This window comes from Drosophila melanogaster, chromosome 2L, assembly GCF_000001215.4.
Source record: "Drosophila melanogaster chromosome 2L".
NCBI lineage: Eukaryota > Metazoa > Arthropoda > Insecta > Diptera > Drosophilidae > Drosophila > Drosophila melanogaster.
This window is the reverse complement of record NT_033779.5, coordinates 19,099,707-19,123,884: the sequence shown is the minus strand read 5'-3', so window position 1 is coordinate 19,123,884 and position 24,178 is coordinate 19,099,707. Positions and strand designations below refer to the sequence as shown.

The 24,178-nt window shown below is 44.7% G+C and overlaps 7 protein-coding genes and 1 long non-coding RNA gene across 17 annotated transcripts in view, besides 1 other annotated feature; 3 read left to right on the top strand and 5 right to left on the bottom strand.

The window, feature by feature from the left end:
* Positions 1-15: 15 nt before the first annotated feature.
* On the top strand, positions 16-2,540 carry Phb1 (Prohibitin 1). 3 transcript variants are annotated; one of them, NM_001169541.2, is made up of 3 exons: positions 16-128; positions 329-764; positions 1,068-2,540. In NM_001169541.2, the coding sequence occupies exons 2-3, from the start codon at positions 333-335 to the stop codon at positions 1,464-1,466; spliced, it is 831 nt and encodes a 276-aa protein (NP_001163012.2). In that variant the 5' UTR covers positions 16-128; positions 329-332; the 3' UTR covers positions 1,467-2,540. The 3 variants fall into 3 exon arrangements, with proteins under 3 accessions (NP_001163012.2, NP_476607.2, NP_724165.1); NM_057259.6 differs by having other exon boundaries at positions 1,068-1,845; NM_165281.2 differs by lacking the exon at positions 16-128 and having other exon boundaries at positions 232-764; positions 1,068-1,859.
* A 35-nt stretch (positions 2,541-2,575) lies between these two features.
* Positions 2,576-2,645: a mobile genetic element.
* Positions 2,646-3,578: 933 nt separating this feature from the next.
* On the top strand, positions 3,579-7,402 carry Ddc (Dopa decarboxylase). Of its 3 annotated transcripts, NM_165279.2 has the most exons (4): positions 3,579-3,775; positions 4,411-4,566; positions 4,644-4,729; positions 5,757-7,402. In NM_165279.2, the coding sequence occupies exons 2-4, from the start codon at positions 4,468-4,470 to the stop codon at positions 7,102-7,104; spliced, it is 1,533 nt and encodes a 510-aa protein (NP_724163.1). In that variant the 5' UTR covers positions 3,579-3,775; positions 4,411-4,467; the 3' UTR covers positions 7,105-7,402. The 3 variants fall into 3 exon arrangements, with proteins under 3 accessions (NP_724163.1, NP_724164.1, NP_523600.5); NM_165280.2 differs by lacking the exon at positions 4,411-4,566; NM_078876.5 differs by having other exon boundaries at positions 3,579-4,729.
* CG10561 (uncharacterized protein) lies at positions 7,315-9,484 on the bottom strand. The gene is made up of 3 exons (NM_057260.4): positions 9,319-9,484; positions 9,042-9,262; positions 7,315-8,979 (listed from the first exon to the last, which is right to left on the bottom strand). Exons 2-3 carry the CDS (start codon positions 9,047-9,049, stop codon positions 7,473-7,475), a joined length of 1,515 nt encoding a protein of 504 aa, NP_476608.1. The 5' UTR covers positions 9,050-9,262; positions 9,319-9,484; the 3' UTR covers positions 7,315-7,472.
* Positions 9,485-9,774: 290 nt separating this feature from the next.
* amd (alpha methyl dopa-resistant) lies at positions 9,775-13,731 on the bottom strand. Of its 2 annotated transcripts, NM_165278.2 has the most exons (3): positions 13,535-13,731; positions 13,239-13,473; positions 9,775-11,091 (listed from the first exon to the last, which is right to left on the bottom strand). In NM_165278.2, exons 1-3 carry the CDS (start codon positions 13,612-13,614, stop codon positions 9,874-9,876), a joined length of 1,533 nt encoding a protein of 510 aa, NP_724162.1. In that variant the 5' UTR covers positions 13,615-13,731; the 3' UTR covers positions 9,775-9,873. The 2 variants fall into 2 exon arrangements, with proteins under 2 accessions (NP_724162.1, NP_476592.1); NM_057244.4 differs by lacking the exons at positions 13,239-13,473; positions 13,535-13,731 and adding an exon at positions 11,570-12,044.
* Positions 13,732-14,001: 270 nt separating this feature from the next.
* Positions 14,002-15,100, bottom strand: lncRNA:CR44905 (long non-coding RNA:CR44905). The gene is made up of 2 exons (NR_124378.1): positions 14,658-15,100; positions 14,002-14,466 (listed from the first exon to the last, which is right to left on the bottom strand). It is a non-coding gene; the product is annotated as a long non-coding RNA:CR44905 (long non-coding RNA).
* Positions 15,101-15,457: 357 nt separating this feature from the next.
* The window catches only part of Lim3, a 29,172-nt gene continuing 20,451 nt past the window's right edge, over positions 15,458-24,178 (top strand). For 2 of the 5 annotated variants that reach the window (NM_001259157.3, NM_001273630.2), the window contains exon 1: positions 17,610-18,162. In NM_001259157.3, coding sequence (NP_001246086.1) covers positions 17,814-18,162 — 349 coding nt within the window. In that variant the 5' untranslated portion in view covers positions 17,610-17,813. Of the gene's footprint in view, positions 16,499-17,609; positions 18,163-24,178 lie in introns of those variants that run through there. The other 3 variants (NM_001259159.1, NM_165277.3, NM_001259156.1) reach the window with 3 other exon arrangements.
* On the bottom strand, positions 20,976-21,841 carry CG17344 (uncharacterized protein). The gene is made up of 2 exons (NM_136099.2): positions 21,781-21,841; positions 20,976-21,717 (listed from the first exon to the last, which is right to left on the bottom strand). The coding sequence occupies exon 2, from the start codon at positions 21,495-21,497 to the stop codon at positions 21,033-21,035; it is 465 nt and encodes a 154-aa protein (NP_609943.1). The 5' UTR covers positions 21,498-21,717; positions 21,781-21,841; the 3' UTR covers positions 20,976-21,032.
* CG43731 (uncharacterized protein) lies at positions 20,976-21,841 on the bottom strand. The gene is made up of 2 exons (NM_001273631.1): positions 21,781-21,841; positions 20,976-21,717 (listed from the first exon to the last, which is right to left on the bottom strand). Exon 2 carries the CDS (start codon positions 21,715-21,717, stop codon positions 21,535-21,537), a length of 183 nt encoding a protein of 60 aa, NP_001260560.1. The 5' UTR covers positions 21,781-21,841; the 3' UTR covers positions 20,976-21,534.

The window sequence follows — 24,178 nt, the reverse complement described above, 5'->3', positions numbered from 1 at the left end:
ATATATGGCGGCCCCACCGACAGTTGTATTATCGATAACAGGCCGTGTGGTTGTATTTCGTGTTTTGCATTTCAAAGAGCAAAATTGCACAATAATTTAATTTAAGTGCAACCAAAAACCTTTAACAAGTGAGTCTATGAGCGAGCCGAGCTAACTGCGTTTGAAGACCAGGAAGAACAGGGGATAAAAACACGCAAACAGCACATTGTCATTAAACCATGACGTTCTAACCTAAAAACTGATGAAATTTCCAAGTCCAGTCGGCTTTCATTTACATATATAGTTTATAGAACAGTAACTAAATACATTACGTTTGTTTTATTCAAAGGATAATGGCTGCTCAGTTCTTTAATCGCATTGGCCAAATGGGCCTCGGAGTGGCCGTTTTGGGTGGCGTTGTCAATTCGGCATTATATAATGTGGAAGGCGGCCACCGGGCGGTCATCTTCGATCGCTTCACCGGCATCAAGGAGAACGTGGTCGGCGAGGGTACCCACTTCTTCATCCCATGGGTGCAGCGGCCCATCATCTTCGACATCCGGTCCCAGCCCCGCAACGTTCCTGTGATAACGGGCAGCAAGGATCTGCAGAATGTCAACATCACGCTCCGAATCCTGTACCGCCCCATTCCAGACCAGCTGCCCAAGATCTACACCATTCTCGGCCAGGACTACGACGAGCGTGTCCTGCCCTCCATCGCGCCTGAGGTGCTGAAGGCTGTGGTCGCCCAGTTCGACGCCGGCGAGCTGATCACCCAGCGTGAGGTGAGTAAAAACATCAGGAGAGCCCTCAGTTTCTTTAGGATAAAGCTTTTTTGATGGGCCTTGTGTTTCACCAGAGGCGCTTATGTTTACTTAGTATCAGGTCATCAGATCTCATCGTATTTCACGCGTATTTTATTTTCGATTTAAATTTGATTGTGTAAGCAAGAACGCGATCTCGGCGCTTAAGTCTAGGCTTATTGCTCTTTTGAGAATTGAAGCTTAAGAATTGGATTATTATTCAACTTATGCAGTCGGAAATATAATACTTTCATGCCCGTACTTAACGTGATTACCTCTTTGCAGATGGTGTCGCAGCGCGTTTCCCAGGAACTGACTGTACGTGCCAAGCAGTTCGGCTTTATTCTGGATGACATCTCGCTCACGCACTTGACCTTCGGTCGGGAGTTCACGCTGGCCGTCGAGATGAAGCAGGTGGCCCAGCAGGAGGCGGAGAAGGCGCGTTTTGTCGTGGAGAAGGCCGAGCAACAGAAGCTGGCGTCCATCATTTCGGCGGAGGGTGATGCCGAAGCCGCTGGCCTGTTGGCCAAGTCATTCGGCGAGGCCGGAGACGGTCTGGTGGAGCTGCGACGTATTGAGGCCGCCGAGGATATCGCCTACCAGCTATCCCGGTCCCGTGGTGTCGCCTACTTGCCCAGCGGACAGAGCACGCTGCTCAATCTGCCATCGACCATCGCGCAGTAGCTGGGTGCATCTAGTTCCGTTAAGTTGTAACTACCTATAGCATTTACTAAGTACTTTTCGATTTTGTTTCTGCTGAAATATGCACTACTCTAAAGCGTTCGCGCCCGACTGACTGGAGAATACTAAGCGAAACAACCAAAATTTGTCTCATGTAATCGGTTTTTCCATTATCTTCCCGATCGGGTTCGAAATCCGGTCGCAGTGTGCGCTCCGAATGCGGCTCAACTTTTGTTGTTTCCGTTTGAGTCGTTCGTGTGCGCGTCCTGCTGAATTGGTCCTTAAGATCGGCACCGGGCTTAAAACAACTCCAGTAATTGAAAGAAACACAGACCGTAAGAAAATTTCATTATGTGAACAAACAATAAATGATAATCCCTACATGAGTGGGCTTTTAAATTGAGTGTGGTTATGGTTATGCAGGAAATGTTATTTAATTTATGAACTTTTACTTTCTTTTTACTTTACTTTTACTTTCCCAATTAATTACAGATCGATCCTAAAACGAATCTAATCACTTGCCCATATCATATAGATTTAGACAAAATACGTGACCTATTGAAGCTCAGCGATGTGATGTGTACACCAAACACCCGCTCGCTTATCTCGGCCCTTGTTTACCCCATATGATGCCTGTTTATGCAATCCCCCTCTCAAAGGCGCCATTCGACCCCTATAAGCGGAGAATACTTTCGCATTCATTCGCAACTCAAGATGGTCATAAATCAAATTGTAGTATTCTTCGCCTCAATCGACCCGAACTCCAGCCACCCGTAAAGCAGCATAATGTGGGTGGGTAGTTGGGCGACTGGTGGCTGGTGGCTGTTGGCTGGCGTGTGGGTGGAGCACCCAGCGCATTAAAATCGAAAGCAGAGCCGTTGGCATGGCGTATAAATCTGTTGATTCAGCCAAGTGATTTGCCAAAGTGGCTTCGTTGAAATGTCAGGCACACGCACTTTGCTCGCACTCAGCAACAGTTGGACCACCCGCAGGATTCTCAGCAGCCCTACACTGAAAGAAATTATTTTCTTTTGTCGTAGGCTAAAAGTGTTTACTTGATTCTTTTAAATAGTAATTAAAGGAAGATAATGATTTTCCTGTCGTATTCCAATATCATTAGCCGAGCCGATATACCCATGTTTGTCTGTCCGTATAAACTTCGAGATTTTGGGAACTTTAAAAAAAAAAAACGGTCACGAAAACAGTTTTGAAAAATATTTTGAATTTTTGTATTATATCTCTCGATATATTTGGCATAAACATTTAAGCCACATATTTATTGTTTCTTGCCAATTTCTATTGATATTTCAACTGAATTTTGAAATTCCGGCCAAGTAACTGGCATCCAAAAGTCGTTAGCTTTCTATAGTAATTTTGAATTTTTCTCAGTGTATGCGGAACTGCCCGCTCAAAAGGCTCAACCTAGCCCACTTCCCCTAGCACAATGCGAAAGTGAGTGAGAGCATTGGATTATTTGACGTCACAATTCCATGAGCGGTTCAAAAAGCACGTCATATGTGGTGCTCTAATAACCGGTTTCCAAGATGCGCGTAAAGCGTGCCATTCCACGGCTTAATCAATTTCTTGTCTTTCCTACGAATATAACTTTGTTTACATTTTTTTGCGTGATTTTTTCTTCGGGGAGTCCAAGAAAAACCCTGTTTCGAGTGACTCATAATTGGGGGATTCCTGACGAGATCGCTCTCTTTCCACAAATTCGAGTTGGGAAGCACGTGAGTAGAATTCAAAATGTTTTGCTTGCTGTTTTAAATATCACTAGGTTCTCAAACTAATTTCAAAAATAATCAAATTAAGTTCACAGAGCTGGCAAATAAAATGTAATAGCTTGCATGTATGTATATATATATATTTTTTTAAATTCTAAATAAATCCATGGAAAATAAAGCCTTTGATATCCAGTTACTGATTCAGCGCCCAATTAATGCATGTTCCAAAAAAGTGTCAAAAAACGTGCACAAATCAAACGAGAGCTGAATTTGTTTTTACGACAGCGGCTGCGATTCGAAGTTCAGCGGCTGCGGACTGCGATTGAACCGGTCCTGCGGAATTGGCAGCGCTGCTGGACGGGCTTTAAAAGCCATGGCCAAGAGCGGGCAGCGCTCAGTTAAGAGGAGAACGCCAAGCGCACAGCAATCAGCACCGAAATATCAGCATCGAAATATCAGCAAATAAATATTAGCTGTTCTAAACCAGGAGGGCAAACTGAACTTGGAGCAAAGATTTAGTTCGGAACGGAAGTAAAGCTCGGCAACAAGTGCAAACAATTAAAAGCAGTTAACTAAAGTGCAACGGTGAGAGACGAAAGTGTGGCTCCTCAACAGCCTCAGCTGCCTGAAGTGCTTGGCCAACATAATGAGTGCATGTGCATGCGAAAGATTCATTTCGGGGCTAACGCTGCGTATACGTAATGTGTATCTAAAACTGGGCATATACTATAGCCTTGCTTCGGTTCAATTTGATAGTTCGGGCCCCGAATTCTATAGTGCTTAAGCTTTTCTCGGCTTTCGGTATCTGCATGCTTTTGTGTATCTATTAAAATAAGATTTTAGCTGGCAACAAGTCGTCGTCTCAATGCCAACTTGTTTACGTTGTTAAAATTGGAATTTAGAAAAAAAAAAAAAATAAAGCAGTCTTGATTAATGCAAGAATGCATTAAACATTCTAATTACCATACTAATTCACAGCCTATACTTAAGCAGCGCACTCGATGGGAAAACGCTTTAAACTATTAATACCTTAATACCTTATTATTATAACTATTATCATCATCGTTTTGCCTATCAAGTAATTAGTATTCAATGTCGTTCATTTGTCGTGTTTGCAGCGATAGCATTTTTTGTTTGAGCTGCTGCACTGATTAGCACTATCTTCAAAAACGCACTTCTATTAATAACACTTTCAATAATCGCACATTCTTTCATATTAGCTCTAACCATTCGAGTTCATATCATTGCAAAAGTCAAACGAAAAGTAAATCTCTGAAATGAGCCACATACCCATTAGTAACACAATTCCAACAAAACAAACTGATGGTAATGGTAAAGCTAACATTTCGCCGGATAAGCTGGATCCCAAGGTTTCGGTATGTCTATTGGGTTTAGGTATAGAGCCAACAATTATGCACGTCTGATAACCAAATACTTTTGCATCCACATCAAGATCGACATGGAGGCGCCGGAGTTCAAGGATTTTGCCAAGACAATGGTCGACTTTATAGCCGAATATCTGGAGAATATACGCGAAAGGTGAGCCAGATTAAGACTCCCTACTCAATTAGCTTGAATTAAACTTAATTTAGCGTATGAATTTCATTTATATGGTATCAGAATCAGTCGCTTGACCTCAGCATTTTACGTTCGAATCGAAAGTTCGTTCTGCTCGATTCGAATCCCCGGGCAAGTGAATGACATTTCGCACACGTTTTGAGATTAGTCACGGGAAAGTCGCACCGATCGGACATTTCCATTGCTATATATATCTATATATATATATCATTTTGTTTAGGGGGTTGAGGCGACCTTCCCATTAGCTCGAGGGCCAAGTACTTTCGCTGCTCTTGGGCCGAAAACTAATTAATTAAATGGCTTTGTTGAGTTGGCGTGTCAAGGTCGTTTTTCATGTATACGAGTATAGATATAATTGCACTGCTAACGCCTTGGCCAAAAGCAATTCGGGTATTTCACTATTCTTGGGCAATTCTTCTAACGGCTTCGTTTCCATTACCTTGAAAATCAAAGTCAGCTAAGTAAACAATTTTCTTACTACAGCTGCTGAGTTTGTTTGCCCATCGACAGTCGCTGAAATTAATGGTTAATTGAAAATCAAGCTTAAGTAGAGCGTAATATAATAATTCATTTTGCTTTATTAAAGTTCCTTCGACATTGAAGTTTCAAAACTATTTTCTTAGTTAGATAACTTTTTAAACGAATCTTTGTTAATTGAAGATACATATATATAGAGAAATTATCTTTTTATTTTCTTTTTTCACCTCTTAGTAGTACTTCCTTTTAATTGAAAGGATAGAAAATCCCACCATCATTATCAGCATTGCCTCTCTATCTATATTCTGTTCCCATAGCAATTTGCTACATATTCGTATTGATTTTCATGGCAGTGGCAACAAGTTGGGGGTGGTTGGATGGGTGTCCTTCAACCCCAATGATTCCTGATGCCTTTGTTGGCTAACTGAGTTTCGCAGCCAATTAGCAAGGAGCTTTTACTGAATGGGCGCCAAAATGCAATCAGAAGCTAACGCAATTTTCGCAATTACAGGCGCGTTCTGCCGGAAGTGAAGCCTGGCTACCTGAAGCCATTGATTCCGGATGCTGCGCCCGAGAAGCCGGAGAAGTGGCAGGATGTGATGCAGGACATCGAGCGAGTCATCATGCCGGGCGTGACACACTGGCACAGTCCCAAGTTTCATGCCTACTTCCCCACGGCCAACTCGTATCCAGCGATCGTTGCGGACATGCTGAGTGGAGCGATTGCCTGCATCGGATTCACGTGGATCGCCAGTCCCGCGTGCACGGAACTCGAGGTGGTCATGATGGATTGGCTGGGCAAGATGCTGGAGCTGCCGGCAGAGTTCCTGGCCTGTTCGGGCGGCAAGGGTGGCGGTGTCATCCAGGGCACGGCCAGTGAGTCCACACTGGTGGCTCTGCTGGGAGCCAAGGCCAAGAAGTTGAAGGAGGTGAAGGAGCTCCATCCGGAGTGGGATGAGCACACCATCTTGGGCAAGTTGGTGGGCTACTGCTCGGACCAGGCTCACTCATCCGTGGAGCGGGCTGGTCTTCTGGGCGGAGTAAAGCTCCGTTCCGTGCAGTCCGAGAATCACAGAATGCGTGGTGCTGCCCTGGAAAAGGCCATCGAACAGGATGTGGCCGAGGGTTTGATTCCCTTCTACGCGGTGGTCACCCTGGGCACCACCAACTCCTGCGCCTTCGACTACTTGGATGAGTGTGGACCGGTGGGAAACAAGCACAATTTGTGGATCCATGTGGACGCTGCCTATGCCGGATCCGCTTTCATTTGCCCCGAGTATCGCCACCTGATGAAGGGCATCGAATCAGCAGACTCTTTCAATTTCAATCCACACAAATGGATGCTGGTGAACTTTGACTGCTCGGCCATGTGGCTGAAGGATCCCAGTTGGGTGGTCAACGCGTTCAATGTGGACCCTCTTTACCTGAAGCACGACATGCAGGGATCAGCTCCGGACTATCGTCACTGGCAAATCCCACTTGGACGGCGATTCAGGGCACTGAAGCTCTGGTTCGTCCTCCGGCTGTACGGTGTCGAGAATCTCCAGGCCCACATCCGCAGACACTGCAACTTTGCCAAGCAGTTCGGGGATCTCTGCGTGGCGGACTCCAGATTTGAACTGGCCGCCGAGATCAATATGGGATTGGTCTGCTTCCGGCTGAAGGGCAGCAACGAGCGGAACGAAGCTCTTCTCAAGCGAATCAATGGACGCGGCCACATCCACTTGGTTCCCGCCAAGATCAAGGATGTCTACTTCCTGCGCATGGCCATTTGCTCGCGATTCACCCAGTCCGAGGACATGGAGTACTCGTGGAAGGAGGTCAGCGCCGCTGCCGACGAGATGGAACAGGAGCAGTAAAGTGGTTGTGCAGGTCTGTTCCGTGTTTAGTATATAAATTAATATAGTAAACTTAAATTGGACCAGTATGATATATAATGCATTGTGACTTGGAACCCGGAACAGACCATACACTTTCCACTTGCGACATGTTTAGGGAATTTACATCGCAACAAAAGATGGTTCGTCCATCGCTACATTATATTTATAGTATCCTATCATTGTATCATTGATGTTGTTCATGATTTTTATTGTTAACGTTATGCGCCTAATTAAAACAAATGTATTCTGCTTAAAAATACAAACGAATTGTAACTATAAATTTTGACTAGTTTTCGTGTTGATATACACTGTACAATTTAGCAGCCCATTCGGATTTCCCATTGCACTTAACCGCAGTGCACGCTTTTCAGATAGTAGTCAATAATGCGTTGGGCTTCTCGGATGCCACTGGACCTGGCGGCATCAATGGTTCCAAAGCCTCTCAACGAGGTTGCATCCCCAGCAAAGAGCAGACCGGGCGACTTCTCGCCCAGCGGAGCGGCCAGTCGCTGGACATCCCGGGCACTGCTGTTGGTGGAGAAGTAAGGACGACCGCCGAGGTAGCAGGCCGACGTACTCCAGTTGGAACGCAGCAGTTCCTGTGGGTACGGCACCAGGTGACTGCTCACGCAGCGCCTTAGCAGACCAGTTATCTGCTCCAGCAGCTCCTCATCGGGCAGCTTCTCGATCTCCTCGTAGTATCCGCCACCCACATGCACCTCCAGCACATGCTGACTGCTGGGCACCTGGCTGATCTCCACGACCTGCTGCGTCCAGTTGCGTTCGGGTTGCTGCTCCACGGAAGGATTCAGAAGCGTTCCCAGTGGCCGCAGGCTTCCCTTTAGCCAACGCCCAATGGGCTTCTTGTAGGAGAGATATATCTTGAGGGGATTGCCAAAGCCGAGGTTGCGTATAGCCAGCATCTTGTCCAGCGGCAGCGTGGGTCGAAACAGAACGCCCGCAAAGCTTTTGAGCACGCCCAGCGGCAGGGTGCATATTATGTGATCGGCGTTGTAAAGACTGCCATCCAGGCAACCCACACTTTTCATCGGCGCTGGTGTCCACTGTATCTGGCCCACAGGCTTTCCGGTCTGCAGCTGCGCTTTGTCCATGTTCTGAATGAGATCGTCCACTACATTATCTAGACCAGTGGGCACATACAGCGGGCGCTGTTCCTGCTGCACTGGACACTTGGTTATGTGTTCGATGTTCACGTACTCCAGGCAGCATCCCAATATGCTGCCGAACTCCTTGAACAGCGATTGGAAGATCTCGCGTGCCGCCAGTTGATCCTTAGGATGCTGGAAGGAGACGCCAATGATGCGATCGCTTTCTGTTCTAAAGTAGTTCATGACATTGTCCAGCGAGTGCAGGTCACCACCCGTTTTAACTCGTTCGGAGACCTTGAAGCCTCGGCAAAGCTGCCGAAATAGCGTGTCGATAAGCTCGACCATGGCTGGATTGATGCGGCTTCCATCCTGAAGATAGGTGGCCCGATCCGGCTGCTTTATCTGCTTCCCCAAGCCTTCCGTGTTGCGTAGCAGTTCATACATCGAATCCTGCGATCCATCGATCTTTACCCACTTGGCGCCTAGTTCACAGTAGGTGTCACCAAAGCGCTGGGTGTTAATCCTGCCGCCATAACGATCTGTGGCCTCCAGGATCACAGTGCGCCGAAAGCCGTGCGACAAGAGGTGCTGGGCCGCCGAGAGACCGGCGAGTCCTGCGCCCACGACCACTATCTGGGTATTTTGGCGCGCCGCCTCCAGATCTGGACTGCGTTGCTTGTCGCCGATGTTATCCGCCTGTAGAACCCGTGCATTGTATAAGCTGCGCCTGCTGGCCAGTTTAAAACTGCGGGGAACAAGAGAAGGTTTAGTTTGCACATTCAAATCCGCTGGAGCTGTTCAACTTACCATTGCATGGCAAGCGGGCCTAGTTTCCTGGAGTTCCGAAAGTAAATCAAGTTATTTTTAGAATTTTGCCAGATTTTTTAATATTTGTTGACAGGCTGAGAGGCGTATAGGCCTTTAAAGTGCCACACGTCCAAGTTGTTTTTAAAAAGCAGAATCATAGTATCCACCACAATGGTCGCCGGTTATCCAATTGCAGTTTGGGTGTCTAATTCCAAACTTGGCTGAAAGGGTTATAGTAATTCTTATGTATTTGTATGTTACATATATGATTATTTACCTCACGGAAATCTGAGAATTCGTACAAAGGCGAGCCGCGGCTGCTTCTATTCTATATTTATGAGAAATGGCACTAAACGCTATTCAAAGCTAATCAAAATATTGAATTAAGGGAAACAGATATTTTTGTTTTGTTTATACTTTGTTATTTAACCGATATCAGGTGGTCCAATTGGGAGAAACAGCTGTTTGCCTGCGGATGCGACACTGACGATAGACCTTGGCGAACTTATCGAAGGGCGATGAAGAAGTGTATCGATTCATAACCAAATGCAGTCACACTAAGCCGCGAAAATTTTGGTTTTAAATTTTAAAATAAAGTCGACGATATTTGTAATGCTTAAAAAACTAAAGCCTCGGCAGAAAGTTTAACAGAGAATGTTGGGAACTTTTTCGACAAAAAAAAATGACAGGGAAAAACCACTCTACCTTTATAGAAAACGTGCCAAATGATCGTACATTTAATTTCACTTTATTTATAAACATGTGGAAAGTTAAAAACTACATCGCAAACTAACTAGGTTGTCCCTAAACATAAATAGTTTATCCGTTTTTCTCACTGAGATTTCTCGTGCGTTGCATTTTCGGTGCTCAGATGGATCTGGAAGTGCTGCGCAAGATCGCCGACGTTTCCCGATTTGCGGGCCACCAAGGATTGCTCCGCCTGCAGGTCCGTCAGTTGAGACTCGATCTCCTGCCAGGCGAAATCAATATCGGAGGCTTTGGTGTCCATGCCGCATACGACGAATCGCAGAAACTGACGACCCGCATGCTCGGCCTTAACCATGTAGATCTTCTTTCGATCCATAAGCCGTTGCAGCAACTGGGTGGTAATCTCATTGTCACCTTTGGGCCGGAAACAAACCAGTCCCAGGGCACGAGGAGCCACCAGCTCGAATCGCGAATCCTTGAGCACAAGCTGCTCAAACTGTTTGGCCAACTCGATGTGCTTGCGCACATGGTTTCGCAATCCCTCGGCTCCCAGAGTGCGGAATGTGATCCAGACTTTTAGAGCTCGGAAGCGGCGACCCAGGGGGATTTGCCAATGACGGAAGTCAGGAATTTGCGACTGACCCTCGTGCTTGTGCTTCAGGTAGATGCGATCCACATTGAAGCTGTCGACCACCTTGTTGGCATCCCTTAGCCACATGGCCGAGCAATCGAAGTTGACCAGCATGAACTTGTGCAGGTTGAAGTTTAGCGAGTCCACGCGATCCAATCCCTTTCGCAAATCCGAACATTCCTCCAGAGCAAAGGCTCCACCGGCATACGCGGCATCAACATGGAGCCACACCTTGAATTCCTCGCAGACAGCGGACAGGGATTCAATGTCGTCATAGGCACAAGTGCCCGTGGTGCCCAGAGTGGCAACGCAGATCACCGGAATCCTGCCCGCTGCCACGTCCTCCTCGATGGCTCCTCTCAGTGTATCGCCTCTAAGTACGAAATCCTCTCCAGCCGGCAGCAATCGAATCGGCATGGCAGCCAGGACTCCAGCCTTCTCAATGCAGCTGTTACTCTGGTCCGAGGAGTAGGCCACCAAGCGGCCACGCACCTCACTTTCGCTCAGCTCCGGATGCGATTCCCTGTAGTTGGCCACAGCTTGTTCCCTGGCAGCTAGGACAGCCACCAACACAGCCTCGCTAGCTGATCCCTGGATCACCCCGCCTCCTGGTCCATCGCTGGCGTGCTGGAAGTGTGCGGGCAGCTTCAGGAACTTGGCCAGCCAGTCCATGACCACCACCTCCAGTTCTGTGCAGGCGGGACTGCAGATCTGTGGGGGATTATACGAATTATTATGTAAGAAATTATGCATTGAAGATAACTCCATCCGTTTGTAATACACTATTAAATCCGGAATACATACATATAGTAATTTTTACAAATATATTATAATTTAAACTAGGGTTTATTTCACTAAGTTTTTGTTCGGTGGTAACTTCTTTGTTCGCAATGACAAATATTGTTTGCGAAACGTCTAGTTTGGGTTTGGCTAATCAATTCTATATACATTTAAATTTATTTGTATGCCTTTAAGGTGAGTCTGCTGCCCAATAACTTTTATTTGGTGACAATTGCCGATTGATTTGTGTGAACAACTCTCTTCGGTCCGGTGCAGTGGCAACCTGTTTGTCGAGTTCTTGGATTCACTTTCACCCACCGCGCACAATGAGCGCCCATTCAGCCGGCCAAAACAATGGGCCAGAAGCAGCAGCAGCAGCAGCAGCAGATTTCACCATAAACCAACATACCCAGCTGAATCCGATGACGCCGAACCCGCTGGCCAGCATCTCGCCCACAATGGAGGGATACGAGGTGCTGGTGGGGTAGTAGGCATGCATGTGAGGCGACTGCCAGTGGGTCAGTCCCGGCTTGATGACGCGACTAATGTCGCCGAGGACATCCTTCCACGCTTCGGGCTCTTCCGGCATCTCTGTGGGCAGCAGGTCCAACAGATAGCCTGGCTCCACATTGGGCAGTACGTCGTCATCCCGAATATTCTCCAGATAGTCGGCTATGTAGTCAATGGCGGCCTTGCCGAATTCCCGAAACTCCTTGGCATCCATACCGCTGACAATGTTGCGATATCGTTTTCTATTTGCACTTTTTACGTTCTGTTTGTTTTGGTTTTATTTCCCCGTTTTCGTTTTTGATTTGTTTGCCCAACTCGATTTCAGTTCCCGATCCGTTGATGCTCCTCCAAGTTGCCTGAGGTTCACTCTGAAACCGATCGCCGGTGACGGCTGCCTTTTATACTCCGACTTCTCTGGACAGCCTCCAGAGCTGTCGGTTCAGCCAATCTGGCTAGTTTTGAGAAATCATTAAAAACCGGCGCAACTGACTTGTTTTATTCTTTTGATCTAACTAATTTAGCTTTGATTCGTTGATACTTTAAAATTCAAATGCGAAGTTTGTTCAATTAACATAATCAAAACATTAAAATACTGTTGAAAGTTTATAGAAAGGAGTGTGTACTATTTTATACTACTTACACAAAGGGGTATATAGTAATAGGTTTATTCTTTTATACGAGAGTGCCATTCAAATACTTTTTTTTTCAATTTAGCTATTAATTTCGAAAATACCTATATCCGATTGCTCTGCACAGTGATTTGTGAAGCGTGTCCAATCTGCGAGATTAGGGAACGAATCGGTCACCGGGATTATAGTTGGGTTCGTATATTTCGTGCCATATATTTATAGAAAAACAATTACTTGGCAATTTTCTTAATCGTTGAGTGCCTATCTCCTGAGCATATTTATCGCATAGTTCTTTGAATCGATAAGGATTTCTCAAGTGTTGCGTTGATTTGGCCAAAAGATTTTGTTACCAACGACACTCGAACAATAGCTGGTGGGAAATCACTTTGGGTCACAAACTGTTCCCACTTTTTTGTTGGTCGGTTGGCGCTCTCTTAGCCCCTCTCTCTTAGGCAAATTGATGACAGAAATTATAGTTTTAAAACCAATTGATTATTGTTGGTTGTTATTGTTGTTGACTCTAATGAACAATAATTGTAAATTCACGTGTGAATAATTTAAGGCTCTTAAAATGAAACTCTTTCAAATTTGTCTCTTTATCACAATAAAAAGTAAAAAAGTTCAGTATTAATAGTTTTTAATATATAACGATCATAAGCTAATCAAACGTGTATATTCGCTATATTTATCCGAATTTAATTATCATGGCAACACTTTTCAGATACAATTAGTTTTTTTAAGTAATTATATGAAATTTAAGTTTTAACTGACCTTTTTTTTTATATCATTTTTCTAAGAAAACACAATGAAGAAAGTTGCTTATGATTGTTCTTCCACATTAATTCATTCACATTCACGCACGTATTTAATATGAATATTCATTTAAAAAAAGGAGAATCTGCTGGATTTTTTCACCATTTACATATGTATATAGCTTACCCAACTGAATCCAAGGACTCCGATGCCCGCGATCAGCAGCTCACCGATGATGGAGCCCGCCGACGAGGATGACGGATAGAAGGCATTGAAGTAGGGCGATTGCCAGTGGGTCAGACCCGGCAGGATGATGTTCTCCAGATCCTTGAGGACCTCGCGCCAATGATCGGGCTGCTCGGGAATCTCCTTGGGCAGCTGATTGATCACCGCATATGGAGCCGTGCTGGGCAGGACATCCCTGTTGGAAGAAACACAGAATTTAGAGGCATCGCTCCAAGGATAAAAGTCCAGACACACACCTCTCACGTATGCCGCTCAGATAGTTGATAAGGAACTCGATGGAGGCATGGCCAAATTCACGGAACTCATCAAAGTCCATGATCCTGGTTAATCCAAAAAAAAAGGCGCGATTTACTTTGGGGGGGAATTTGGGTATTTAGCCGCTCCGCTGGTTCCGCACTTGTTCACCGCTGACATTCGAATCTACAAATGAGCTGGCTGCGCTTTAACCAAGTCTCAATGAGCTCCGAATCTCGAGACCCTCCAATAAAAAGTTTGGGGGGGAACTCCAACAACGTTAACAAAAATCCGGCTATGTGTGAAAATGTGCAGTGGCAGCAAGTTTTTTGTCTTTCTGACTGGCCCATTGCCGAGATTTATGTTTATGTAACTACCAAAAGACACAATAGCGAAAACAAGATCGCCGGACAAAAGTTAAAAATGTCGGTGAAGAAAATTTAAACAAACTGCTTGTTAATTGTCTATTAAAATGTGTTATCCAAACACTAGCACTGCTGCTTACTAAATCTCCGCCATCCCCCCCAAAACCCACTGCCGATCCGGTTCCATATCATCACATCATCAGCAATTAACCGTCCCAAGTCGAGCCCATTTGGCAAAATACTTCATGTGTCTAACCATTAACGGCTCCATTAGACAGACGTCTGCGACAAAAGCGTTGGAAAATTTGAAAGTCAAAGTCGATTTGGTAACCGCGGAAGTGAAGCTCCGCCTGGGATGCCATAGATTGGGATCGCGTTGGATTGAGTGCATCGGTTTCATCAGCCATTTCCATTTCCATTTCCATTCACGATCAGTTTCAGTTTCAGGGTCACGCTGCATTTTTATGCTCTTACCCTATATTTTTTTATAATCGGTACTAGTTGGGTTCAAGGGTATGCCGTGTTTTCGTGTTGTTCCGCACGCGTAACGAAAGCCCAATAAGAAAATGCTGAATGTTTAATAAAGGAAATATGTAATATAGTTTATACAGTTTATAGTTTAGCTTCTGTGTAATAGTATCCAATATATATTACAGGCAAGCTGTAAATGATGATGATACAAAAGTCTTAGTATAAGTATGAAGTAATACATTTTACAGCATAAGATGGAATCATGTTTTTTTCTAATATTTATACGTACTTTGTATCTGGCATTTTATGCAGACTTTCTCAGACCGGGCATACTTTTCGAGCGACCCACGCACTCCAGCTGTTCGCGTTCCTTGCTCCGCCGCAGCGCGGAACCCAACCCACAAACGACCTTCCCTGCTAGTGTCCACTTCGGTGGGTGGGCGGAGGTCATCCGTTGGGAGCGGGGGCGTGGGGTTCTCGAGCATGGCGTTGGGGTTCAAAGTGTTTGGCAAAGTATTTGGCGCGCTCTAAGCGGCTCATAAATAAATGCGAAAACAAAATCGTTTTTGCAGACGCAACGCATTTAAGGGGTTTTCGGGACGGGTGGCAAGTATCCACTATAGATATAGGGGTTCCGAAACTACACAGACAGCGAGAATCCTATGCAGATACAGCGAACTCATGGGCAACGGGTGACTCGGGCATGGAGTAGCAACTTCCCCCCTCTCCCATCACCCTGCCAGCTTTGGGTTTTCGAGTGCGCCGGCGCTGGAACGACATCGAACTCTAGGAATAGAAGCGTATGGCCACCCCAGCCCCATTTTAATGGCGACGCTGGGGCGATAAGATAATGGCCACTGCCTGCGCATGCCTGGAAGTTCTTGTTGCTTTTGGACTCTATCGTCGGCCGATTTCCAGCGATTTTCAATATAAAGGGGCGGTGCCTGTTTTCCAGTGGAGACCCCGCATTTTTGGTGACCGCGCGCCGCGTATTGACTTGGACCTTTGAGTTAAGTTTCTCATATTTGTTTCGCCTCAGTCGACGTCGCTGCTGACTTTTAAGTGCTGTTTACTGTTGTTTTGGGGCCAACGAAGGTGTCGCGCTCGACGTTGGTTGGCTTTTTGTTCTACCCACTGTGCTGTTTTCCTTTTTTCATTTTTTTTTTGCCCCTGCACTTTTGCAGCTCAAGCTTCTTGAGGCAGAGGGAAACAAAAAAAAGTTTCCACACCTTCTTTTTTCGACGAGGCTAAAGTTTTTGCGTTTTACAAATATTGTAATGCTCTTGGAATTTGGACTTTTCGGGCAAATGGGCATCGCCAGAGAGCGACACACACATGCGCACGGCCTCCAAAAAGAAGCACAAAAATGTTGTCGCTGCTGGCGTTGTCGCCTCGCCGCCTTGTTGCCATTGTTGTCCTGCCATTCAGGGCTGGCTGTATGCATTTTACCATATCATTTGTGTCACATTAGGATCAATTGGTAAACACACGCCCGCACACCCGCACACACCCACAGATAGTACGTATACGCACGGCGTACCCATGTGGGCGGCCAAAAGGCAAACGGCAAACGGCACACGAATACAAGACGAAAGGCAAAAAACAAAAAAAAAAAAAAAAAAAAACAACAGCGTTAAAAGCTCGCACAGTCGAGAAAAAGCGTGAAAAAGTGCGCAAAGTAAAAAGGAGAGACGACAGTTTGGACGGCCAAGAAAATAAATAAAGATGCAGCGCGGCAAATAGAGGGGATTCCCACCAGCAACAATACCAGCCGCCTGCCAGTGTTGCCGCGTCCAGGGTTGCCGCCGTACCGTTACCGACACCGTTACCGTTTCCAGACCGTTACCTTACCGTTGGGCAAACACCGTTAGCCATGCCGCCGCCATTTTGTCGCACTGGCTTCGCATTTGCCGTCGTCGTTTTCGCTGCCGAATCCGTTACCGTTACCGTTAAAGTTGCCGATGCCGTCGCCAAAATGGCGTTCGCATAAAATCGCGTTCAAGTGCCGCAGAAAATTCAAACGAAATAATACGAAATGTTGAAATAAGAAAATTAAAAACCAGCCAATAATTAACAAAGTTAACAAATACTAGAGTTGAGTGTTAAAGTGACGCAAAAAATTTTAATAGGGTAAATGCAAATCATTTCCACTGGTTTTACGATTCCGTCGCATAACGAAAGGCTCAATAAAAAGGCTAAAATTCTGAGGAACTATTGAAAAGAAAGCCAGCTTGATTAAAAAATGGAATGTTACATTTTAACAGTAGATCCTTAAAACAAAAAAGTCTATTGAGCAAATTGTGTTGAGAAGAGTTACAAAACCAAGATACGTTTAGGATTTTAAAATGTTTAGTATATGAATTTTAATACTAACACGATTGGATTTTGTTTGTTTTAAGATTTAAGGCAATCAAAATAAGATTAATGTGCGATTTCCAACTCCCGATGTTAGCCATTTTAATTTCAATTTAATCTTAGGAGCTTTGCTCCTAAAATTAAATTTCTATAAAATAAATTTCATAGTATTTTGTTTCATTTATATATGATCTTCAATCTTAACTAGTTTCCAAATACTGAAGAACTATTAAATGGAAATTTCCGATTAATTATTCTACGTTTTAATATTTCACAAAAAATAAATTGTTTACCTATTTTGTTTGTTTGAATTTCTATAAAATAAATTATCTTCAATCTTAACTAGTTTTCAAATACTGATAAACTATTAAATGGATATTTGCTATCAAATATTCTACGTTATAATATTTCACAAAAATTTTTTTTAACTATTTTGTTTGATTTGGGAACCATTAGCAGTTCGTTTTTGATAAAAAAACCTTGGACATTGACCGTTTTTTGATAGATAGTATAGTGCACATCCGATTTGTTGTCTTCGCACGAGAATTCTCCTCGTGATAGACGATGAATAGATATGCGCCAAACGGTCTTTTGAATATCTACCGATCAGTTTGGCCCTATCCTCGGCTTACATAAAGTTTACCCGCCTTGCACTTGGTCGAAAGCACCCGAACAATAGATGGTCTAGTGTGCCCCGGTATCGCAAACAAATTCAAATTGTTCAAGTCCCTGGCTACTTCAACTGATAGAGCAGCCGAGCACTGAGCACGAGCCCAACCGAGTGGCAAGACTGGAATCTAGATTCTACCGTAGAAACCGAAACCCAAAGAGACCGCCGCGATAAGGGAAAAACAGTCAACCGGGCCACTGTTGGGCACAAACCAATGCCAGTTATCGAGCAGACAGCGATCCCGCCTAGCGGAGTCTCGTTTAGACGCTAAACGGGAAACGAGTGCGGTAAACTAACACAAAGATTGCTTTTTAAACACCAAACAGGGCTAAAGATACAAACGTGTGCCAATTGGAATAAGCTAACTGAAATATACATATAACTCATACGACGCGTGTTCAAATCGCCGGCCCCTCAGCAATGATGCAAACCCTGAAACCACCGCCACCGCTACATCATCACCACCAGCATCAGCACCAGCTCCAGCATCCGCCTCAGCAGCAGCCACATCCGCATCAGCAGCTGCAACATCCGTTGCAGCAGCAACAGCACCTGTCAGCCATGGATAATCACCAGCAACATCAGCCGCATATCCATCAGCAGCAGCAGCAGCAGCAACAATTGCCACCCACGCCGCAGGCATCTCACCTGGTCGGTGGGCAGCAACAGCAGCAGCAACATCCGCACCACAATCACCTGGCTGTCGACCAGGATGACCCAAATCCCGAACTGGTGCTCGCCTTAATTTCCAGGAACCGGGCGCTCGAGGGTAAGTGGCCAAGTCATGCCATCTTTGATTCAGTCCTGTCCATCTGAAGGCTGCCTAGGAGATTTTCCTGCACAGTGAACAAAAATGTTTGCCAAGAATAGTATATTATTAAAATGTTTGGTTTTCAAACTTAGATTACATTTTTGAATTTTATTTATCAATTTATCAATTTTTGAAATGAAAGAGAGAATAGTCGTATTTACATTAAAAAATATCGTGGTTTCTTAATTTTGCTTTAGTAAATATTGAGAATACAGTTTTCATGTTAAAACCGTATATTTCACTTCTGCTGTAAGTTAACCCTTTGAATACACTTTGCCCATGTGTTGGCCGCGCCTTAATTATGCAAAGTTTTTGTTTGCGCTCGCCCTTTGTTTTTATGAGCGACCAGAAAGGTCTTGTGATGAAGATGAGTTGGGGTTATGAGGTCGGTCTTTTAGGGTCACATAAGAGCCTTGCGGTTGGCCTGGCTTTGGCTTTGGCTCCTCCGAACTGGGGCTTAAGTGTTTTTCAATTAAATACGAAAGCTTTCCCGGTGGCAGACCACCATCTTCACATCTCCACATCTCCACATCTCCGAGCAGCTCATTTCGAATGCCCTTTTAGGAGGGCTCAGTGTTGCGGCTGCTCGGTTGGACCGCCTGCTTTTTTATGCACTCCGCCACGGAATAAATGTATGGTCCGAGGGGACTTCCTGCAATATATATAACTGGCAAAGTTCCGGCAGAAAGTTTTCTTTGAGGATATATGCATGGTGAATGGCTCCGAAGGAGATGATTTATTGCTGCTTGAGATGGCTCAAGGATGGTCAAAGGGATTTCTTTGTGCGAGTTGCTTATGATCCAGGCCTGTCACATTTATGATTTCGTTTCATACATGTGCCGCACTCGAAAATCCCACGCCAAATCAATCGGCAATCCCCGGACTAAAAGCCAGCCCAGAAAGTTGACAACTGACTGCGGATTGGAGTCGAGTCGAGTCGCGTCGAGTCGCGTTGAGTCGCGTCGAGAGTGGAGAAGATGACATCGGACAGGGACACGCGCCGCTGATGAGAACAAAGCCGTAACCAAATCCAATGCGAAACTGTTGACAAACTCCAAATGTCTCCGGCATTGTTGCTAATGCGCTGGGAATACCCGGTCACCAGTGGAGGCGGTCGTCCACTGCACGTGTGTTCCCGGCCGAAGTTTTCGGGCATTGAAAAGAGCAGGCTCAGCCGTTTAGCCATTTTCCCGGCTTCAAGTGCGGCGGGATTTCGTTTTTAGAACACGCGTAATTACAAACAAATAAATATAGATTCCTGGGTGGAAAGGAGGGGGGGGGGGGACGGATCCGGGAAACCGCATGTGCTGGGACCTGCGGATCGCCTTGGTCGAGCCTTCGCCACGTGTCACTAATATCCACTGCATCCCTGACAAAGTGCGTGCACTTTGGAAAAATCCAGTAAGTCGGGAATGACTTATCCCGTTTTTGGTAGAGGTCCAATTTGAAGCGGAACGGAAAATCTAAGGTATTCTTAGTATAATATATTATTATAATATCAGTATGATATCTTAAACACCTTAACCAACCTGAACTTTAATCATGATTAAATCTGGGCACATTTCAAGGGAAAGGATTGGAGTTCTGGTTGACTACACACTTCATGAAACTGGAAGTTTTAGTAATGTTGAATCTTGTTTCTAACCTTCATGTTTCATTTACTGCTCTTTTGTTGCAGTGTAGTTGTGTACTTTTCTCGCAGTGTAGCTGGGCTGGGCTTAGCTGGTGTAGCATGGCAGTTCGTCGGTGTCCCAAAGGACTCGAGTGACGTGTGCCGGGCGATGTGCAAAACGAGCAGAAAAATTGAATTATGCGCTTGCGGTGCTTCTTTCGAACCCATGGAACCCCTGGAACCCCTGAAAACCCTGGAGCTGCCTCTGCCTTTAGAGCCTGCCCTACCCCGAAGCCAAAGTCCGCCCATCACCCCGCCCATCACTCGTTTCGGGCAATCGACAAATATTTTGTTATTTGCACATAAACATATTTATCGAGTTTGGGTTTGGTTTTCCTTTCGCTTGTTTCAAGTGCGTACGCGCACCAGAAAAGCGAAGAAATGGGAAAACTGCGGGGAGGGTGTGGTGGAGGGAGAGGGGGAAGGGGTGAAGGGTACGACTGTACCCACGGGTGTTTTGTTTCACCCGTTCGCCCGTCAAAAATTGTGTAAATATGTTTATCATTTCCACTTGCCCGGCGCACTTAGTGCTCGGCAAACAGACGATCCACCCCGCTGCCAGGACCTCGTTGTCCTTGTGTCCTGTGTGTGACTGGAATTCTTCCCAACGCACTTGTCGCTCAACCGCCGGCCGCGTGTCCTTCGTTAGCAGTTCTTGTGTGGCTTTCCTATTAACGTGCCTACAGCCCGAACCACCCCCTAAAACCCCCCACCACTCCAAGTCCTTCTAAGCGTATCCGTTTTCGGTTTGTTCCCCCTTCCTTCCTTCCCTCTTTCCTTCCTTCCCCGCGTTTCCGGAATGGGTTCCGGCAATTGTTGCCTTTGGCTTATGTAATTTGTCATAATGTCAACAGGCGCAGATCACGCAGTACAAGCAAACACTTCACTCGAGAACTGATTGTCCATTGAAAAGGCTGAACGAAGTTTGGCAAGCCCATCATTTGTAGTCGAAAAAGTGATTAAGTAGATGACTTTTTAAAAGAGCTCAATTCGCTTTGAAGATATTGGTATGTTTTGTGGACTGGATTTGCCGGAGGTCAATATTTTTATAACTCAAAAAAATATATTAAATGGAATAATAAATCTGTATGCTGCAAATGGGGATTGAATAATTATTTTTATTGTGGTTTATATATTTTAAATGTGTAAGAAGTGATCACATGTAGCTGTATGCAATTAGATAGATCACTGGTCCATTTGCGCCTCTGATTAAATGCATCTCGCTGGCCAGCAATTCCCGCAACTCCCCATGAACGGTCTGGATGTCCTCCTCAGTGGCTCCACTATGGATGGGCACGTAGATCTCCCAGAGGAAGTCCGCTGGCGGATACGCGTAGGGATTTTGTCTGCTGGCATACGAACTACTTTGCGAAAGGAGCTCGTAACCAGGCACCGTTCGGTAGCTACTCTCTGTGGTGTAACCTGAGATTTGGGATTCGGATTCATCCGATTCAGATGGAGATTCCGATGGTAGAGACCATGGTGTCATCGCCAAATCGCTTCTTGCGGCTAATAATCTGATTCCGTTATCCTGGGATCGCGATCTGAGCGGTTGCAGATGCCTTATTCTGCTAGATTCCATACAGATCTCCGAGTGCGTTCCCTTGACCCTGTTCTCCATCTCAATCGGATAAACTCTCTTCTACCACATGCAACTACTATTCCAGTTCGAGATCGTAAAGTTTGGAAAGATTTGATTCCACATCGGCTGGGCAATCGAAGTCTGTGTTGGTGCCATAATCCTCAGTAAAATCGGTTTGAGTATACGAACTGAATGTCTTGTATATCCTGGCCAAATCGCGGCGAAAGGCGTTATAGGCAGTCAAATTGATATCGGACATCTGTGTGAAAAGAAGTATATATACTATATAGAAAAGCTATATTGAAATAATTTATGTCCTCACCTTTTTTTTTTTTTTTGAATTTTGAATTTCGGACCGAAATTGGTGTCCTTGTTATATGTTTAAGGAACGGAATGTAAATGAATTATCGAGTTGAATTTGACAAATATGGTAGGGCTTCCTTGTTTATTATTAGAGCATATATACATATATATGAAAGCTTACTGCATAAATAGAGCTTCCGATGAAAACTAATATCCCATGCAGCTTCTCTATGAGGATCTTGTTATTTTTCCAAAAATAGAGCTGTACAGGAAAAGCAGCTCCCCTGGGTACATCAATATCTTATACCTTCTCGGTGACCCCAATACCATTGGAGTCCGCTGTCTGTGGAGCACACTTTCAGCATTTTTCATTGCGGCAAAAACAAGAATGAAGTCCCGAATGGAAGGTAAAATTGTGGGTCTATCCAAGGCCCCCCGCTCCGCACTCTCCGTCGAAAGTCTGGCAAACAAAAGCAGGCTCAGAGCCAAGTTGAGAAATCAGTTGATTCTGTTATTTTTCCCGGTTATTGTTGGCTTTTCGTTGCCGTCCACTCCGTTCCTCCATGGCGTCCACATAAATCATTTTTTCGCCATTTTTCCGTTTTCGGTTGACGGGGAGTTGGGATAGCAAATGGTAGTGAAATGGTGGAGCCTCCCTGCACATTTCCACCTTCTGCATATTTGATGACTTTCTGGGTCTGCGCTTAGCATCGACGACAGCTTTTTGACTAGCCAACTGCCGGCTGGCTGGTTGGTTGGTTGGCAGGTAAGCCAAGCGACGACCTCCCCACCATTTTCTAACCACCCACCTTCGAATTTTCCTTTTTCTCTTTCCTTTTTTTTTTTTTAGAACTTTGATGCTCCCCCTTGAAGAGCTTTCTTTTCTTTTCTTTTTTTGTGGGGGGTTGAAGGCGAATGTTCAAGTTATGTTAAGTAAATAATGGGGCGTTCATATGACGCGGCAAACAGGGGAGGCGTGGGGCGTTTTTTACTTCGGCAGGAGGGTGTACACAGTCATGTGTGTTTTTGGAGCCAACTGTTTACTTTTATATTTCTTCGCTGCTAATAAAATAAAATAGGAATTTCGCTTCGTAAAAAGAAACGGCACACAAATGGTTGGGGACGTCAGCTGAGAATAGAAAGACATCTGGGACTGGCTTTGTTAAGGCGCCATTCAGGTTGGTTTTAAGCCATATATGTGAAATCTAAGACAATTATTGTACGAAACTGGAAGTAGTATGTTTCAAGAAATTCTACCTTAAAGCCCAATTTGTGGGAGAATCATGTTGTAGCTATGAATCACATATATGTACATGTATAAAACTGAATTAGCTTTGTTAAGGAATATAAAGGTGGGATTTAAGGAATGTCTTGTATTAAATATTTTACAAAATTATGAAATTATCATTGCTTTAAAATTCAATGAGTGTGAAAATGAAATTGTATCTTAGAATGCTATACAAGTTCTTTATAGGCTTGGAAACGGTACTAATTTTTACCTGTAACTTCTTATATGAAAAGTATACAAGATTAAACATAAAATAAACTTTAAAAATAAAATAAAAGCAGTAAAATTTTTGAAATCCTAGGAAGTCCTAACATATAAATGTATTTCCCATTTTTTATAAAAGTGAATATTCCTTGTGTTAGTTGCGTTTTATTTTTATTATTGATTCATAAATACACATCTTTTTAAAATATTTTGTACGCTTAAAGATGTTAAGTGGATTTGAGGACTGGAATATAAAACTTGAAGTAATATTTATTTATTTAGTCTAACATTTATTTGGTTTCCACTTACCACGACGCACAAGTTTTGTGTATTTCGCAAAGTAAGAACTTTTTTCGCTGCTTTGAAGTAAACAAGTGGAATGTATAAAAACTTTTCGCAGCTCTCTTCATACATAGGGATGTATATTTTTCTATATATATATATCTATATATATATATGTAGGGTATACTAGATAGACCCCCCCTTGAGTGTGTTTGTGGAGTGCCTGTGGCGGGCAACAAGACAGCATTGCGTTGTTGCAATATGCCGTATGTAACTGAAGTGAACTGAATATTTTTTGTTTGTGCAGCACACTTTAGGAGCCCCATTTCCACGTTCTCCCCACCACCACCCCCCCCCCCCCTTCCGTGAAAAACAGCAGCCACTCCCCGTTTGGCAGCTGGCAAAAGCTGTCTCAGTCCTGCTCTGGCTTCTATAAAAAACAATATCCCGCAGCGAACTTTATTAAATTACACGATTTTGACAGTTAAGCAACAGCCAGCCCCTCCGAAATGTACACGCTTTCCACTTTCCACTCCCCCCCCTCCCCCCACCCTCCTGCGGAAATCATAATTTTTCTTATTTTATGTAATACGCTCGAAGCTGCCAACAACCCGGAGAATCCCGGAGTAACATCCTTGATGCC

What these genes read in the sequence shown, in the direction of transcription:
- Phb1 (NM_001169541.2), top strand. Translation starts at nt 333, where the DNA reads ATGGCTGCTCAGTTCTTTAATCGCATTGGCCAAATGGGCCTCGGAGTG. An exon ending in AGCTGATCACCCAGCGTGAG is followed by an intron (nt 765 to 1,067) that starts GTGAGTAAAAAC and finishes ACCTCTTTGCAG; the next exon opens with ATGGTGTCGCAGCGCGTTTC.
- Ddc (NM_165279.2), top strand. Translation starts at nt 4,468, where the DNA reads ATGAGCCACATACCCATTAGTAACACAATTCCAACAAAACAAACTGAT. An exon ending in AGCTGGATCCCAAGGTTTCG is followed by an intron (nt 4,567 to 4,643) that starts GTATGTCTATTG and finishes ATCCACATCAAG; the next exon opens with ATCGACATGGAGGCGCCGGA. An exon ending in CTGGAGAATATACGCGAAAG is followed by an intron (nt 4,730 to 5,756) that starts GTGAGCCAGATT and finishes TCGCAATTACAG; the next exon opens with GCGCGTTCTGCCGGAAGTGA.
- amd (NM_165278.2), bottom strand. Translation starts at nt 13,614, where the DNA reads ATGGACTTTGATGAGTTCCGTGAATTTGGCCATGCCTCCATCGAGTTC. An exon ending in CTGAGCGGCATACGTGAGAG is followed by an intron (nt 13,474 to 13,534) that starts GTGTGTGTCTGG and finishes TTCTTCCAACAG; the next exon opens with GGATGTCCTGCCCAGCACGG. An exon ending in GAGTCCTTGGATTCAGTTGG is followed by an intron (nt 11,092 to 13,238) that starts GTAAGCTATATA and finishes AATCCCCCACAG; the next exon opens with ATCTGCAGTCCCGCCTGCAC.